Source organism: Manis javanica, chromosome 10 (assembly GCF_040802235.1).
Source record: "Manis javanica isolate MJ-LG chromosome 10, MJ_LKY, whole genome shotgun sequence".
Classification (NCBI taxonomy): domain Eukaryota; kingdom Metazoa; phylum Chordata; class Mammalia; order Pholidota; family Manidae; genus Manis; species Manis javanica.
The window spans coordinates 88,070,472-88,088,966 of record NC_133165.1 but is presented as its reverse complement, the minus strand read 5'-3'; the positions used below and the strand labels follow the sequence as shown (position 1 = coordinate 88,088,966).

Below are 18,495 nucleotides of genomic sequence, written 5' to 3'. Positions count from 1 at the left end.
GCTTCTTGCCGAGGACAAGCCGTCGGGGAGTTCCGGCCCTTTCATCTCCCTTGGTTTGGTTTTTGGGGGCTGAGGAGACAGCTCAGCCAGGTCTCTGCCCTTGTTCAGCACCACCCAACTCCAATGGCCAGCTGACGATGAAGAACTACAAACCTCTCCCTAACAGGCAGATGGGGAGGCGGTCCTGGCAGTCCGCTGGGCCCTGCCCGCGGCCCCAGGACCACCACTTGGGCATTGTGTGTCCAAATGCAAGATTGGGGCCTTTTCCTCCTTGCATTCCCGGAGAATTACCCAAGCCTTCAAAGGTGCTCCAACTCCAAAGTTTAAGCTCCGCTAGATTCAAGGTATATTGGCCCCTGTGACAGTGCTTTCTTTGTGTTACCTGAATCTCTTCCCTCCTTTAACATATTACATGAGAAACCTAAAACCAGAATCCCGCGACTTTGCAGTGCTATCCCATCACGCATCGTTGGGCTCCTATACTTGCCAAGCGTCTCGGGTGGGGCTGGCCCTCTTCACTTTCACCACTAGAGGTGGGTTTGGACAGCGAACCTGCCTTCTGTAGGAGAAGGAGGCGGAGACGTTTTGTTACGACGCCGGTTGGCGGCTAGAATCTTGATCGCAAGAGGATTAGCAAACGGCTCTGAAGTAACTGCTGTTGTTTATTACGTACCGCCAATGAAAAGGCAGAAGTGAGGCCAATGGCCAATGAAGACAAGCGTTAAGGGACGTGGGGGGCGAGGCTTCCCAGGGGCGGACGTTGGGTAGAGACTGGAGCGGACCGTAGGAAAGTCAGAAGCATATCCGGTGTGGCGAGGTGTGTTTCCTCCTGAGAGGCGGTAAGAACGTAAGTCTGAAGCTAGGACTTCTCATGTCCGGAGTGAAAAATGGAAAGGGGTTTAGCAGTTATTGCCTGCGCAGGAATGGGAATAGTCTGTTTCCGGGCAGACTAAACCCTCGGGGTCCGGGGCCCTGCTCGGCGACGGACTCCGGAATGCTGGGCGGGGAGGGAAGACAGGGAACTAGTACTGCGCATGCGCCATGGTATTGCGGAGGGAGAGGGGCGGGGGAGAGGCTGCCGGGGCTCTGGGGGCGTCAGGGTGCCCCTTCTGTGCGGGAGTTTTAACGAAGGCCCCTTCTTAGCCTGTCTTCCTTCCTCCTCTTTTGCCGTTCCTCTTCCTTCTTTGCCAAATGTAGAGGCAGGGGCCCCTTGGCCCAGCCTCGACTTCCCGAATTCAGGGCATGTCCCCCGCCCCTTACTTCTGAAGCGAAAGAAAGCGAAACCTCACGGGTTTGTGCTCCCCCACCCCCACCCCGCCGATTGCTTCTCTGTTGCGTGCTCTCTGGCCAGACCGCCTCTGGGTGAGCGGTGACGCCTGGGCCTCGAGGAAGGCCCTGGTCGGGCGGACTGCCCTGACACGGCGGGGCGGGTGATGTCACACTCCTCTGTGACGCGTGAGGCTCCTCAGTTAGTTAGAAGCCAAAAACTGGGGAGGTGAGGAGAGACCGGAGCCTGGCCTGGCTTCCCAGCCCACAGGGCAGCTCACCTCTGGTGTGATTGGTTACCTTTGGACAGGTAAGGTGCTCTTGGCTTTGCCTGAGACTTGTGGGCGTCTTAAATTCTGCTCAGGAAGGGCATCTTTGGGCGTTTTTTTTTTCTTGGACTACTTGTATGAGCAGTGGTATTAAGTAGGCGTTGGTATTTCTGTGTATTAAGTGTGGAATGTTCTCCCGTGTCAGCCTAGGTTCCATTGCCTACGCGTAGTCTGTCACCGACCTAACCAATGAAAACCTCTCTCGTCTTGAGAATGTTCTAGCAATAGTTAACTTGTGAATGTGTAACCCAGTAGAAGAGCTGACTGTGCCTGACGCACAAAGATTTTAAGGTGAAAAGTTAATGGCAAATAGACTCTTCTAGTTACTTACTGATACTTATTTCTAGTTTATCTTTTGGTTAAATGTGTAGTTTGAAATTCAGTTCAAGAATTATTCAGGCTGCATAACCACATTTCTTACAACTTCTGCAGTTTCTGTAATTTTTAGATTTACTCTTCTGTGGTCTTTTTGAAGTTCTTTGTCTAATATTATTTACTCTGGCTTCAAGAATATATTGGCATTTAGATTCTCTGCCCTTTTCCTCTAGTAGGGACAAAATGGTTGAATACTTGAGAAATGCTGTCTGTAATTTGGAGAGGAGTTTCCCTCTTCCATTATTCATCTTGTGTGGAAAGGTAGCTCAGTACCTCTTTCTCCTTTCTCTTCCCGTCTATTGATCGGACTGAAGTCTTACTGCATTAAAGAATAGGAAAGATAAAATTAATACACATATTCAGTCAGCATTTCCGTATTTTTCCTGATTATGCATATAATTCGTGCTTACTGTAGAAATCTAAAAAATACAGAAAAGTGTAATAGGAATCATAGTATTTTAATTTTTCACTTTTTAATTTTTGTGAGATTTCTCTTGACCTTTAGCTGGAACTGCCTTAACGAAAACTTGCTTTTCTACTGTAGGTTTAATAGTAGAGCACCAGATGTTACAGATTAGAAGACACCCCTATTTTGGTTCTGGCTCCACTGTTTAACTTTCTGATGTCGGTCCAGTCCATACTAATGTCCATTTAGCACTTTACAATGATTTCACACAGATTTTCTTATTGGCATTAACTAAGCTAAATAGAGCAGGTGTTAATTAATCATCCCTATGTTACAGGGGAGGGAGCCTAGATGGCCTTGGGTAATAACGATTTTCCCATAGTTACAGGGTAGGAGATGGCAGGACTTGTGACTCCAAATGCAGTGCTCATACCACTAATACACTGTCTTTTTGAACTTTATTTTTTAATATTTAAAGTGGGGCTAATTTTGCTCTTTCCTCATGGATTGATGTGAAGATAAAAGGGGATAATGTATGTAAAAGCTATTTGAAAGTTGTAAAATTTTATCTAAAAGTAGTCAGTGGTATTATTATAAAAGGTACTGTTCTTGGCCTGATGAGTTTCACTGTATTTCATAAACTACCCAAGGGTATTAATCTCCTATGGGAAAACACAGAATATTCTCTTGGTGCTCTATCTGCTAAATTTTCGTTTCTACTTGAGTGTGTCTGTAGAATCTTGTAGAAGGGTCTTCCACTCCATCCTATTTTGTTCCCCTAGAGTTTCTAATGAAATTTCCTGGAGTAGCGTTTATATTATACACGTTTTTGTTTTCCAAAGATAGTGTTCAAGCCAAGTAGAGAAAGACCGTAGAAATTAGCAGGTAGGTTCGCCTCTGAGCCATCTGGGGATTGTTGATTTGAAGTTGCAACACTCTTGATTAAGTAATGGGTCTAGATTTGTTCTGGAGACTCCTGGTTGTGCTAAAGTGTGGGGGATAGTGAGCCGAATCAGGTGGAACCTCTGCACTCGAGGTGCTTACAACTAAACTTGTGAATGAAGTTAACTGGAATCTTAAACACTTGAAAAAAGAGCTTTAAGGATGAGGTTGTATGGGTGTGTTGTTTGTCCTGATCTATGTCTCTCCTCTTATTGGGCTAAATAAGTTGTTATTGGGGAGCAATTGCTGGTTTATACGCAAAGATGATTATGTAGTTAAGACATTGGCCGTAGGATTCAGTGTTTGTCAAACAGTTGCAGTTACAGAGAGGAAGATTCAGTGGTGTCAAAGTTTGGTACAAAAAAAAAAGAAAAAAATATATATTGAAAGCAGTAGGCATTCTATCTCCAGTTATGGTTTGGATCTGAAGCAGTGCCCCAGAGAGACAGGATTCAATGCTATGTAGTTCAGGCATTTTGGTCCAGGTTGAAGGAGGGCTGGAACATCTAGGGTCCAAATCTAAAATGATCAAAACCTAGCCCTAGTTGAAACGGGGAATTCTTTGAATTTCCTCAAACCAAACTGACCTACCTCCTAGGGTCGGCATGGAAAGCGTCACGCTAACAACCATTAACTTCATCAAATTTTCTACCACATCAGATTATCACTTAGTGGTTATTAGGCTGTCTCAAAACGCCTTGGAGCCCTATGGGACAGGAGGTACAGTGTAAAGGTGTCATAGGAGAGGCATACCATTTAAACAAGTCATTTTAGCTAATAATAATAATTATTAAATTCCTTTGAATTCATGATTTTCTTAGGCCACCCCCTCTGCCCCACAATTTAATTTTACTCTCTTTTGGGTAAATATTAAGTCTTCAGGATATAACTAGCAGTGAGTTAATGGTTGAATAATGTGTAAAAAAATTAATTTGTAGGGCATGTGAAAATTAAGCCTGTGATAAATGTCCTCTAAAACCAGACTTTAAAAGGGAAATTCATGCATTGAAGACATGAGAGTAATCACACTAGTAGCTATAATGGTTAACATTGAGCTGCTCTTATGTATTAAGTACTGTTCTAAGTACTTTATTTGTATACCTCACTTAATCCTCAACCCTGTGAAGTAGGGAATCTTATATACATAGTATTTTACAAATGAGGAAGCTAAAGCACAGTGAGGTTTAAGTGCCAGGAACTTGCTGCATGTCACACAGCTAAGGAAGACACAGCTAGGATTCAAACGCAGCAGGCCATGCTTTTAACCACTATCCTAGGTGCATGATTATACAGTCTGAAAACTATTCAGTAGAAAGAACTAGAGAAAAATTACCTTTTTTAACCACATGGGATTTTTCTTCTCAAGTATCAAGTTGGTCCTTTCTGGGTGGGTGGGAACAGGGTTCAAGATGGTTGAATGACTGCAACAGAGATGAAGAGCAATATAATTCACAAACTAAATATTTAAATATGTGAACAATGTTTCTTTGACTTGCTGGTTTAATATTGTTAAATTGTATACACTGTGACAGCTTTTGTCCTGGCTCCAGCAGTCAGCAGCCTTTGATTTTCCAAAGGTAAGAATGTTTTTTTAAAAATGCATCCTAAATGCATGGTTGTTTCTGTTGTGCATAGCTTTTGGCCCCTTGGCCATATTTCATATGCACTACCCTTAATAGGTGTTGGAATAAGATGGTAGAGAATCTTTCTGTTTTTAAGTCTTGGCCTTTGATGATAATCTTTCATTTTAGGACAAGGGTAAGGAAGTTATCCAGAACAAAACAAGAGCTTAACAAAACGGAAAGACATAGATGTTCATTGACAAGAATGTCTTCTACCTGCCCCTGCTGCCTGTCCCCTCCCCAAAGCAAAACCAGACCCTAGGCATACTTAGAACACTGCGTTCACTTAAGTTCTTCTTGGTAAAGTTATGCAATTCTTTGTTTTGTTTTTGGATGGCTCTGGGAGAGGAGGCTAGCCCAGGAACCACAGAATGGTGACACTTCTACAAAGCTTTAGCAGTATATGCATGACCAATTTTGACAGATCCTGAATTTCGGTATTCCTGCTTTCCTAAGGATGAAGGCATAAAATGAGGATCTGAACCAAATTAAAGGAATTTAGTTATGATCCACACCTGAACATATTCTCATTTACAAACGCAGTGCAGGCAAATTTCCCATGAGTCTGTGAGACACTGTGCAAATTGTAGTGTATATAAATAATCACATCTCCCTGTTTTAGATTTGAGTATAGAATTATGGAGGGGAGAGGGGATGTAGTTTCTAGATTTCTGTATGAGTTGGTGTCCAGGATGAGACAGACCAATGCTGGTAATCAATTTGTAATGGGCTTCAATGTGTGTTGGGACTACTATATTGAATCATTTTTGAGCCATTTACAATGTGTTTTTTTCCTTTATTGTAAAAAATACACATATTTCATTTTAATGTATGTGTTTTGAAACAGATTTTCAATTAACTGTGGGGCCCCTTTGGAATGTTAGCTGAGTTACTTGGTTGATGGTTTTGAATACTTGTAGAGCTGTTAAGAGCTGACTGCTCCTGGGACTGAAAATACTTTTGGTATGGGAGCTGCTATTTTTGAGTTATGAGTGCAATTCAATCTTGTTCGGCTGAGTTTCCATATTGACAACTGAAATGTAAATATCTTTTTTGTGCAGCTTCTGAGCACAAGTAGTTGAGACCAGACAGAAGCCTGGTCAGTTTAGTTTATCTAGCAAAACTTGTAAGAACAGTTTTAACTCATTAATTATCGGTACATTAGTTCTTGTCTGTTTGGAACAGACTAGAGAAACTATCATATTTCCTTGACTCTTAAGAGCTAACTTTACCACCTCACATTTTGGTAGTTCTGAAATAAATTATACCATATATACATCTTGTCATTTTATTAAATGTATCCTTCATTGCATTTTTTTCCCATAAAGCTATTATTAAAGTTGCTGTGTACCTTTGCATCTAGAAAATTTCATGGTTACATATTTCACCTATATTTTAGGATCAGTAGTGAAGTTGGGAAACTGGCTTTATTTTTTTGTATGATTTTAAACCACAGGTCACTACTGAACCATGGAGAACTTCCTGTTTGACCTCTCTTGCTACCCTCACAACCTTTGATAGTTTTGGTTTTTCCATCAACAGTTTTCAGAGAGGCAGTCAGTAACCATTGGGAAATGTCAAAGAGCAAATTAGAAAAGAGTTTGGGCCGTTCCCCTCTCTTGCTGTTTCCATTCACTGGGGTCTGGTTACAGAGTGTTGACCCTTTCTGACTAACAAATCTCCAATCTCCTGGGGATTTGAGGATTTTTTTTTTTTAACTTGCCACCCCTCCCCCGCAGACTTTTTTTTCTAAACACTTGAAATTGGAAGCAAGAGGTGCTTAAGCATTGTTGTGAATACTGAGAAACTTGGTTCTGAAGTTTCTACAGTACTGTTGCAGGTTCTGTCTGGGGATGTCATTAGGGGTGTTAATGAAAGCCTTAAACAAAGACTTTCCAGGTGCTGGATTCTGCCATCCTGTAAAAGTGTGCTCTCTAGAGGACATGCTCATCAGGTATGGAAGGGCTGTGTGTGGCACTGCAACAGCCTGCAATAATTGCACCATCTAGATCAAGAGGGCCCAGAGCCCCATGACTTAGAGGTGAGACCAGCAGCTTTAGTATGTTCTACAACTTCTCACTGTACGCATCTTTAAGAAAAGAATTTAACAGAAGAGGTGAGTAGAGATGTTGGCGAGAAAGGAAAGAGGAAGTCAAGAGAAAGCAAGCTAGCCATTGGTCATTGTTTCATTTGTAAGAGCGCCTTGGAAAACATTGGTAGTGATGCTTGTGAACACTAAGAATGGCATGTTTCCACTGGCCCAGGAATCCTCAGGAAGTTGGTGTGGGGATAGAACTTTTATTGCCTACATTAATTTTGCTGAGTATTGGGCTAGGTACTGAATTCAATGGATGAGATTAATTGCTTCTCTTTCAAACAACTAATGTGTTTTAATCCCCCACACTCCTCTTTTTTGGTAGATTTGAAATGGGCATTGTGGGTCTACTAAGAATCTGGATGACTGTTACTTAGGAAAGATAAAAGCTCTTAATTAGAGTTTTAGTTCTGTAGGTCAGTTTGTGACAAGGATGGAGCAGAATATAAGACCCTGACTTCATGGTATTGTTGTAATGTAACCTGGGTATGGTTCAGCTTAAAAATGCCCTTTCTGACATACTGGGACAGTTGGCAAGATCTGAGTAAGTTGTGTGGTTCAGGTAATAGTATTGTATTAGTGTCAATTTCCTGACTGTGGTTGTTGTTTTTAGGATACACACTACAGTATTTAGGGGTAAAGGGGAACATTGTGTCTGGATCGTTAGGGAAAAAGTACTTTTAAGTCTATATATTGCAATGGAGAGTGAGGGATAGGGCAAATATGGTGAAATGTTAACATTTAGGAAATCTAGGTGAAGGGTATATAGGAATTCTTTGTATTAATCAAATTCTGAAACTATCTAAATTCTGAAACTAGCCAGGTTCTGAAATTATATATTTATATATATATATATATAAAAAATTCTTTCTGCACAAATTCCTTTTTTATGGAGGAATTTCCCCCTTTAAATTTTGAATCCATTTTAATTGAGTTCTAAAATGCATTAGGTGGAAAGTTTCTATGTGTATATGTTTAAAATCCAATTCCTGGTGTCAGGCCTATCTTTAGAGTTTTTCATTTTTCATTTTTTTAAATTTTTATTTCTGAGGTTCTATGCATTTACTGAGAGAATTCTCTAGCATTGTGAAACAATGACGTAAAATTGCTTTAACCAGTATGCTAATTGAGATTTCTCAAGTCTTTGAGAGGGGCAAGTTACTTCTGAAAGGAAAAGAATCAAATGCTGGTAATAAAATAGTTTGGGAATAGTGAAGATGGGACATTTCCTCTGTCCCCCTTAATATGGTTGAGTATGATTGCACATAAATGTATTCTAGAAGGAAATATATAAAAATGAAAATGGTTGTTTTATGGCAGTAGGATTTTAGACTTTCATTTTTCCAAACTTGTATCTTGCTGTTTTTTTAAGAAAGTTGTTTATTATTTTGTATGTCCTTATATCTTTAAAGTAACCTTTCTTTCCTTTATCCTTCATTCTACAGAGTGGAGACTGTGTCCCACGGACACTGGCATCATGAACATATTTGATAGGAAGATTAACTTTGATGCCCTCTTAAAATTTTCCCACATGTGAGTGTTTTTATCTTGACTGTAGTTTCTTAATGCATTTTCTTTCATATTGGTTTCTTTTCCTTTTTTAGGACTTTAATTAACTTGTGTATGTATAAATTAGGATATTAACTTTGCTAGAATCCAGAAGCTCTGATAAAACTACCCAGATTCTAAGGCCTACTGTGTGGTCATTGGAAAGCCATTTAGTTATTCTAGTTTAGATTGTTCATAATTTGGGGCTTTTGGCTCTTCCCAGCATTTTAGATTCTATGATAACGTATTTTCAAACATTTTTTTCTTTTTTACTGTATTAAAATTTGTACATACTCCCTGGGAAGGAGAGGAGAGGGAAATGATTCTTAGCTTAGAGATGAGACTGATCCTGGAATGATGGATGTTATTAACATTTTTCCTAGAACCCCCTCCACACAACAGCACCTGAAGAAGGTCTATGCCAGTTTTGCCCTCTGCATGTTTGTGGCAGCTGCAGGGGCCTATGTCCATGTGGTGACTCATTTCATTCAGGTAAGAGTAATTTTCTCTCCTAGTTGCTGTGGCACAAATTTCATTAGAAAGAAGCTAGCTTATTAACAGGTTGCTATAAGTCTATGCCCCTCCTTAATCCTTTTCAGCAGTGTGGGATCCCAACTTGGCCAGAGCCAGCTGGTAAATCAGGACATGTAGAGCCATTTAAATTTTCTGGTAACTGTGCCCTCTCTAGATACATAAAAACAGAATGTCTTAACTTTGACGCTGAATGACCCTGACTATCCTTCTGACATACAGGCAGCCCCCATCCAACAAGTAGAGGCATGACTTGCATGCTGATGTTTTTTATCTTTTCCTTCTTTGTCTTTTTTCCCTGAATGACTGTGGAGTTGTCAAGTACAAAACACTGATTGTATGTTATCAGGAGAGTCAGGGTTGAGTCCTTTAAGGATTTGACCCATTTTATTTTCTTGTTACACTTGTATCTGCATGACTGAGTGAAAATCTTCAACTCATTTTCCTGTGTCGAGGGAGAATTTGGTTTGGCCAGTAGTAGAAAAAGGGACAGTGGAGGAATAACCAATAAGTTTAAGGTTTCCCTAACCAAGACTTGTCCTTTTTAGTGTAAGTACAAAGGTATATCTGTGTTGGCATTTGCCCTTCTGAGGAAACCATCGCTGTGCTCAGGCATCTCAAGTGGGTTGAGGGGTGGGGGAGGGAGATGAAAAATTACTGCAGCCCCTCAGAGGCTAGGACTTTGAGTTTAGACTATCCCTTGAGTTTAGACTAAAACATATTCCACCTTTTAGGCAAGAGTGGCCCTTTTGGTTTCTGGTAGTGGTTTTTCTTTTAAGTTATGTAGTAAAATATAGTTATCCTCTTCTGATGTGGGTTCTGTATTTTTGAATTTACTTACTTGATGAATTTTATTTGTAACCCTAAAATTTGTACTCATGTTGCTTTTGCGGACATTTGCAGTCATATGTAGAGCAGCAAAAAACTTGAGTTGCCCATCATACCATATTCCTGCTGAGGTTGAATAAGCAACACAATGCCTTATCTTACACCCTGGTACTATAAATACAAGGGTCCTTTGCATGGTCTACTTAGTGCCACACTTTCTGCATTTTTATGATTTTGGTTGGTGATTTTGCCAAGCATAGTGCTAAAGTGTTCATAAGTGTGAGAAGACCCTGATGTCACACTTTGAGATTTATAGTGCTGTTGGCCATGGGTTCAATGTGAATGAATCAACATATATATCAAATAAAGTGTCTTGAAACTTAAAACCCTCAAAAAACAAGGTTATATATCAATCAGTTGTAAAAATGTTAGGTTTTAACCGGAGGCTCACATTTCCCTCTGGAACAAATGTTCAGTATTTGCTAATTCATTGTTCATAGTGACTTGAGAGATAATATGTGAAAAACAAGAATCAACTGTATCTTTAAAGGAAGGAAGGAACTTAAGTGTCTATATATATCCTTGATGATTTTTCTCTCTAAAGCCTGTAGGCTTTTCTTAAACTTGCTTTTTTTTAAAAATTTTTATTTTTCTTAGAAAATTAACATATCTTCATTGTAGAGATTTGGAAAACAGACTGATAAGAAAGAAATGTGAAATTCCATAATTCTGTTACCCAGAAATAACTGTTAACATTTTGGTTCTTACCCTCTGTGCTAGTCCATTTAGGCTACTATAATGATGCCATAGACTGGGTGGCTTAAACAACAAATATTTCTCACACTTTTAAAGGCTAGAAAGTCCCAAGTCCAAGGGCAAGGGCAAGGCACCAGCAGATGTGTGGTGAGGGCCTGCTTTCTGTGTATTTGAAGATGTTCTCACTGACCCCACAAGGTGCAAAGGGCAAGGGAGCTCTGTGGGATCTCTTTTATAAGGGCACTAATATCCTTCATGGAGGCTTGGCACTTAGGATCTAATTCTTTCCAAAGACCCCAGCTTTCAAATACCATCACATTGGGGGATTAGGATTTAAACACGTTTGAGGGGAAACATTCAATCTATAACACCCTCTTAGTCATTTTTCTTTGGGTGTATGTATTTTAAAGTGATCAGAAGGGGTCATTTCTACTTGTTCTACAGATAGAAGGTGTTTCAAGCACTTGTCACTTGGATTCATCTTTTCTCTTTCTTGGGTAATACTCATAGTTTGACTTGGGTCATTGTGGCTGATGGACCACCCAGGTCAGAAGAGCCTCCAGCACCTGCTGTGGTCCTAATCCTCCTTCAAGCTTTCTGGTGTCTTCCCTCAGCCCTCACTGCCTTTTCCACTGCTTCCAGGTTAGAAGCAGATATTAGGAAGTTCAGATGAATATTTGAGCCCAATAAGGTCTCCTGCAAAATAAATTTGATACTTTGAAGTATTTAATTACTCATTGTGGATCTGACAGGCTGGCCTGCTATCTGCCTTGGGCTCCCTGGGGATGATGATTTGGCTGATGGCAATACCCCATAGCCATGAAACTGAGCAGAAAAGACTGGGACTTCTTGCTGGATTTTCTTTCCTTACAGGTATGTTCAGGAATTGGTCTAATTTTGAGGGTAGGGGGACTGTAATTTTAGTATCTCTTTAGACTGAGGCCTAAGATTTGTATTCTAATTCACCCCTACTGGTACACTGTACAATCCAATCGTGTATTTGAGTGCATCTTGCTTCCCCATCCAGAGGATAAGCTCTTGTGACGAGTGATTGTGATGTCTACTTTTTTATCCCAACATAAGCATTTGTATGCTTAAATGAATGAGATCAAGAGCTTAGGTAGCATAACTTGTTAGTGGCAGTAGACATGAGACTAAACTAGGCCCAAAAATCTGTCTTAGTTGGACTTACACTGGTGACTATAATTGGAGCATCTGTTCTGAACTTTGCAATCAGTTAATTAAAGCCATACATTGAGATTTGTCCTACAGGGCACTTTGCTGATTCTCAAGAAAAGAATAAGAAGCACAGCTCTTCTAGAATTATCATTAAGGGAAACAGGACTCAAGCTACATAATAAAAATACTTGCAAAGCAACATTTGCATTAGTACAACTTGTTCTGAATGTGCATAACCTATACAGTGTTGAAGAAATTGTAGGAAGGAAGGGATTTAGAGATTATGATTTGTAGATCAGGAAAGGTAGGTTTTGAAGGCCTTAAGAGGTGGGATTATCAGAAGGAGAGAGGAAAGTAGCCAGAGTAGCAGAAATGTAGGTGTGCGCTATGCCCTCCTGGCAAGTGTCCACGTGCAGAGCCAGTCTGCCCTTTTGTGCTACAAAGGGAGTCAGTTCTGTGTGACTGCAGGTTGCTGGATGTAAGGCAGTGCTTTGCTCTTTATCCTTTTCTTGTGTTCTAATTCCTAACCTGACCCACAGTATAGTCACATCAGTCCTCTTCATAGTTGTGCAGCCTTACAGTTTAGCTCAAAAATGGTATGCCTGCTTCTTTTTTCCTAATCTCTGTTCTTCATGGGCTCATTGAATTTTCAGCTAGGAGGCTGGTTTTGTAGCTCTGTGTATAAGTAAATAATTCAGTCAAGTATATGTTTTCTAGAAAACAAGGATAAAGGAGAGAGAGATTTAATTATTTTAGTCTGTATGTTTAGTCTGTTTAGGGGCATGTGCATACCCATGCTATAAATGATCAGCTTTTGAATGAGGGTCCTTTTCAAGAATTGATCATAATAATTGTGTTTTGGGGCTTTTTATTTTCTAGGAGTTGGCCTGGGCCCTGCTCTGGAGTTTTGCATTGCCATCAATCCCAGGTAACTATTTTAGACTCTCTCATGTATTTTTGTCCTTATGAATATACCTTCTAAGTATAAGTTACATACCTGTAGTCCTCAATCTACTGGTCTTTCCCTTTAATAGCATCCTTCCCACTGCCTTCATGGGTACAGCAATGATCTTCACTTGCTTCACCCTGAGTGCGCTCTATGCCAGGCGCCGTAGCTACCTTTTTCTGGGAGGTGAGTATGGACAAAAATTGAGAAAGGGGCCTCTGCTCTAGTCAGAATTCTCACTAGGACTTTTTCTGGACTACCAACCCCTGCCAACATCTTGTGACTGTTGGGTTGAAATTGAAAGCCTTCATTTTGGGGGGAAAGTACAGAATGGCCTTAAGGGGGTTGCTTTACTTTGCTATGACTTTTCTCAAGACGACTTCTTGTCATCTCTCACAGGTATCTTGATGTCAGCCTTGAGCCTGATGCTCTTGTCTTCGCTGGGGAACCTTTTCTTTGGATCCATTTGGCTTTTCCAGGTGAGGCTTTGCACATAACTTTCCAACAACCCCTTGCCTTGCATTCTTTCCTTGCTTAACCCTAAAGCAGGATAGAAGATAGACGAAGAATCCTCCAGAATGCTCACCCTTGTTGGCAGTGCAGAATTGTGTCTAGGGCGCAGTGCTGTGGACTTGACTATAGGCTTCTGTTCCCGTGAAGGTTAATGTCAGTAGGGTCAGTATTTGATGTACTTTCAAGTGACCAAGAGCCAAAAAGAGTTATCGTGGTGTTTTTTTCTCCCCTACGGTGTCTATCACGTGGTAACCTCATCTCATTCTTCTTCTGTAGGCGAACCTGTATATGGGGCTGGTGGTCATGTGTGGCTTTGTCCTTTTTGATACTCAACTCATTATTGAAAAGGCTGAAAATGGAGATAAGGACTACATCTGGTGAGTGTGAAAACTGGTCTTAACGAGTATGTAGGGTGAGGAATACTCTTCCATTCCATGGCTCTTTTCTGAATCTCTGGGATGATTCTTTGCCTGACCTGCATTTTGTCCAAATTAGTAGGGATAAGAGTGGACCAGGTGGCACTGGCTGAACTTAAGTGGCCAGGCTTCAGGACTGTAAGATGCCTGTAGTTTTGGAACTATGCATCAAATATCACAGTCTCCCACAACTCCTGAAAGACAGCAGATTTTTAGAAATTGAATTGATAATATGTATTTAATTATAAATAATGGTTATCCCTAGGCAAAGGGAAAGGGATCTTTCACCTTTTATTCTTTATACTTTTTGTATTCTTTAAACCTTAAACAATGGGAAGATCTACAAATAATTTTTTTTAATACATAATTTTACAAAATGTAGTATTCAGTCTCATAAGCAGTGGTAATTCAAAGTTCAGACTTGGGCCTCTGCAGAGTGTAAAGCCCAGTTTTTCTTTTCTCTGTGCTCCATGGCTTCATTAAATTGAAAAGGATCTGACACCAGAATTTTACTCAGCTGATCGTGGACTGTTGGTGGAGCTGGCTCATGGAATGGGGTTTTTATGTTCTGCACCTTTGTAGTTTTGTGAATAAAGGAAAATGGGATGTGCCATTTGTAATTGGTTCTTCTCTTTCAGGCATTGCATTGACCTCTTCTTAGATTTTGTGACTCTCTTCAGAAAACTCATGATGATCCTGGCTATGAATGAGAAGGTCAGTTAGCCCCCCCACTGAAGATAAGAGAATGGCTCCTGAGCTCAGAATCTGTGTATACTACACATTTGAAAACTTGCTTACACACTGTGTAGATATAGAGTAACTGTAAGGCAGGCCACTGAGTAAGAGATAAACCAGAAGTCTTTTGCTGATGGAGAGAAAGGAATCAGTAAAAACAATCCTTTTTTTAAAAAATGAATCCCTCCCACCCGCACATGTACACGCAAGCTCAGAACACCAGATGTTATTCTCAACAATGTCTAGTGCTTGGCTGGTGGTTCAACAATACCTTTTCCTAAGGCTACCACTTCCCATTGCCTTTATGTCGTCTGACTTCAAGTTCCCTTTCATCGCTGGGGGACAAATTAAATACTCATTTTGTTGCTGTTGAAAAGTTCCTTGAAGATGAGGCCCATAGGATGTTAGTGTGTGTAGTATAGCTGGTCCATATCCCTTATTTATAGGTGGGGAGAAATTTTATTTTGGCACCCTTTTTTTGTGTTTTTAACTCTGTTATTCAGTATCAACAGTTATTCAGTAATACTTAAAAGTAGTCTTTAGATATAATCTAGATGTGATCTCAAATAGCATCCTAATAACAATATAAGCTCCTACAGCATCAGAATCTTAATTGTTTTGAAATTTTTAAGAAAGCAAGGGTTGTTGAGATGATCTAGACAGTTCCAAATTAAAAAAGATGAAATGGAAAAGTTACTGGTGACTTCTGAAATGGAAAAATTGAGATCCTTTTAAAAAGTAACAAAACGAGTGAAGGACTTGTGTGTGATATTCTTTCAGCCTCTGTGGAGAGCAGAGCAATAATAATTCACTGATGAATCCTATACATTCCTCAGTTGTTAATCTTAAAGAGCTATTCAATAAACAACACAAAAAAACAAAACAAAAAATGAATCCCTGAAAGGAAAAAGCTTCAGCGTGGCAGGGAACAGTCTACTGTATAAAAAATTTAAATGCTTTACTAATGGTAGTTAGTACTCAGAAACTAAGATACTCTAGAACATTTGTTTAATATTGGCCACCAGTTTTTATAAATATATTTCAGGGGAGTGGACCAATTCTATCCATTTGTTATTCTTAATTTGTTTCCAAAGAAGCATTTTGTATACCCTTACTGAGTGTCAACAGTCTGCTACAGCAACAGGGGAACAGATGAAGCCATACACTTTTTTTTGTTTTTTTGAAAGAACTTATGAAACAGGAGACAGGGCAGTGGTGGTGGAAGCAGGTGACAAGTGGTTCTCTGGTCTGTTTTGCATCCGGTTGGACTGAGCACCGAACCAGTGCCCCACTTCAGTCAAACCAGCATGGCTTTCACCTGTTTAGTCCACTGGGCTTCCACCTTAGATTGAGGAGTTCCACGGGACTGGATTATTTCTGAATGTTGGTTTATGCCCAGGATTTATGCTTCTCAGGACTAATGGCAAGTTGGTCTTGGCCTCTCATTTAGTTCCTTTGGGGTAGACTGCCAGTCTGTAGTCTTCACCAGTTGGGATCTGAGCAGTGATGATTGTGAGTAGCCAGGAGTGGTCAGGCAGCCCATCCAGGTACTCCTGGCGTGGGAGTGGGAAGAACCACTTAACCCTTATTTCTTGTCAAGTCGGTCAGCAACATGGGGCCACCAAGTGGAGTAGTTAAGATTCAATTCTGTGCTGAGGGAGCATTTCTCCTTTTCATTGTCCTGTTCCCTTCCAGTCTCTAACCAAAGGGGGCCAGGTATTGGCTCACTCAGGAGTTTTAGCTTGAATGTCAGGTGCCAAAAATTAATTAGGTAATTTTTTTTTCCATTTCTAGGACAAGAAGAAAGAGAAGAAGTGAAATGACCATCCAGCCTTTCCCAATTTGACTTCCTCTCCCTCTACCCCCCATTTCCTCTTTGCACACATAACAGGTGGTGTGTTCAGTGATAATGAAAAGCATCAGAAAAGCTTTTGTACTTTGTGGTTTTCTCTATTTTGAATTTTTTGATCAAAAACTGATTAGCAGAATATAGTTTGGAGTTCGGCTTCTTATTCCTGGGGTTCTTCCCCAACTCCCTTTTCTGTCAACCCCATCCCTAGCTTCTTCCTGTGCTCAGCAGCCAGTCCACCATGATAAAGAGCAGGACCTGCAGAGGGCAAACTCCAGGAGTCCATGCTGACCTTCACCACGTGGATCTGAACTGTTTGGTGGAGCCACCTCAGTCTATCCTTCCACAGAGTTGTTTGCTTTATGCACAGTTCTGTGGGACTGGGCAGTGTTTTCCACTGGAAAGAAGTTTGCTGGTCCTGTTATTACTTGGGCTCAGAACAGCTGAGCTTCTGTCAACCCCTGCAAAGAAAGTGGAAGAGCCTCTTTCAGTGGATGCTTTGCTGCTCTGAGCTGCCCAAGTTGCTGTTGATCTGGCAAACACAACATTTGGCCTTGCCATCATAAAAGTAGTGGATTTGTATGTGTTCCCTTTCCCATCCGTTGTCTGACCCTTGGGGAATCTGCCTGCTTTCCATCCATGGGGGTGGGGAGGATTTCAGTGCACGAAGGGAAGACTTGATTTTTGTCAGGTGTGTATGAGAAGGCTTATTAACCAACGTATGGTAAAATACAGGATAGAATTTCTCAATATCCCCTGTTTTTTTTTTTGCTGGGGCAGGGGGTTTATCACCTTAGTTACTGAGTGACCTCCACTTGATGGCTTTGATTAAATGTTCCAGGAGAGGAAAGATAGGGAAGGGGAGTAGTTGAGCCTCTGGGGGTAATTGCAACTAATCCTGCCATACAAACCTAGATAAAGACCTGATTGGGGCAGGGGGGAACAAAATCTCTGCGAACTATGTGGTTCTTGTTCATATCAACAGTATAGGGCTTTGATGACTTGGAGAGTAGCATTTGTAATAGTCTTTAAGTGCATTTTTGTCTTATCCCACCTGGACTCAGACAGTATCAGGCCCGAGATTGGAGACAGTAGATAAATGTTCATTTTACAGATGTACTTCAGTTTTGGTCTGTTCACCTGTTCCCAGAAATCTACAGCTGCCCTGCAGGTGATGAAACCTGCTAGACATCATATTTCCCTACAGCTTTCTGATTGCAAGTGTCAGTGGGCAATACCAGTGGGTTCACCAGCCCCTTTCCTGTGGACTGCTACCATTAGCTGGCTGGCACAGAAGGGCAGTCAGCCTTGGCAGAGGTTGTGGCTGTATTTCTGGAGTGGCTTGTCATCCAGAATTGGCTGGCTTCTGCAGAGAATACTGCCCTCTGATTAGCTGCCACCTCCAGCCTTTGGTGTGAGAACTAAAGGGACTTCCTTCCCATTAAATCTCCAATAGCAATTCCCCATAAAGTTGTTGATTCTCTGCTGAGTTACATCTCTTGAAGCCAAACTCCATTTCTTGTGCTTTTTTGCTTGGGATAAAGGAGTTTTTCTTTAGAAACAGTGCCAAGAATGACAAGATATTAAAAAAACCACTTTTAAAGAAAATGCCTAACAGGTTTTTAATACAGTAATCACTGTAATTATAACTTTCTATTTCCTTGGTTTTCAGCTCAGGCTGCATTCTCTAACTCATACTGTGAAGACAAAGGTGTTTTTGATTCAGAAATATATAAAATCTATAGTCTTAATTTGTAAAAAATAAAGTTCCTTAACCTTTCTTGGTGTTAAGTGTGTGTTAAAATGCAAGGCTGCAGCTGAATGTGGAATGTGTGGACTTGCTAGTGGGAGCTGCGAGTGGGACAGGATTAAGTGCTGCTCTAGGTGTGAATAGAAAGAAACAACCCCCATTAAACCGCCAGCTCTGGAGCCCCAACTTGCCAGATGTTGGGAATTTTCTCTGTCCAGTGACAGACAGCCCAGGCCTTTCTCCAGCCCTTCCCCTCCCCTTTATTGGTGGTTCCAGTGTGCAGCCAAATTTTGGAATTTGGGGATGTAAAATGGGGAAAACATCATAAACCTGTCATTCTGCAAGCATTTTTGATCATTCGTTGTGGCCAGACTATACTCTAGGTGCTGAGAATCATCAATGGAAAGTA

The 18,495-nt window shown here is 40.8% G+C and overlaps 1 protein-coding gene across 3 annotated transcripts; it reads left to right on the top strand.

Annotated features, from left to right (window-relative positions):
- The first annotated feature begins 704 nt into the window (after nt 1–704).
- On the top strand, nt 705–18,116 carry TMBIM6 (transmembrane BAX inhibitor motif containing 6). Of its 3 annotated transcripts, none has more exons than XM_017678543.3 (10): nt 705–839; nt 8,481–8,568; nt 8,967–9,075; nt 11,451–11,571; nt 12,757–12,805; nt 12,912–13,009; nt 13,223–13,302; nt 13,613–13,713; nt 14,391–14,466; nt 16,282–18,116. In XM_017678543.3, the coding sequence occupies exons 2-10, from the start codon at nt 8,513–8,515 to the stop codon at nt 16,303–16,305; spliced, it is 714 nt and encodes a 237-aa protein (XP_017534032.1). In that variant the 5' UTR covers nt 705–839; nt 8,481–8,512; the 3' UTR covers nt 16,306–18,116. The 3 variants fall into 3 exon arrangements, with proteins under 3 accessions (XP_017534032.1, XP_017534031.1, XP_017534033.1); XM_017678542.3 differs by having other exon boundaries at nt 715–847; XM_017678544.3 differs by lacking the exon at nt 705–839 and adding an exon at nt 1,432–1,576.
- The last annotated feature ends 379 nt before the right edge of the window (nt 18,117–18,495 follow it).

Coding starts and splice junctions, on each gene's coding strand:
- TMBIM6 (XM_017678543.3), top strand. CDS start 8,513: ATGAACATATTTGATAGGAAGATTAACTTTGATGCCCTCTTAAAATTT. Junction 12,806..12,911: donor TGCATTGCCATCAATCCCAG/GTAACTATTTTA, acceptor TCCCTTTAATAG/CATCCTTCCCACTGCCTTCA. Junction 13,714..14,390: donor GGAGATAAGGACTACATCTG/GTGAGTGTGAAA, acceptor CTTCTCTTTCAG/GCATTGCATTGACCTCTTCT.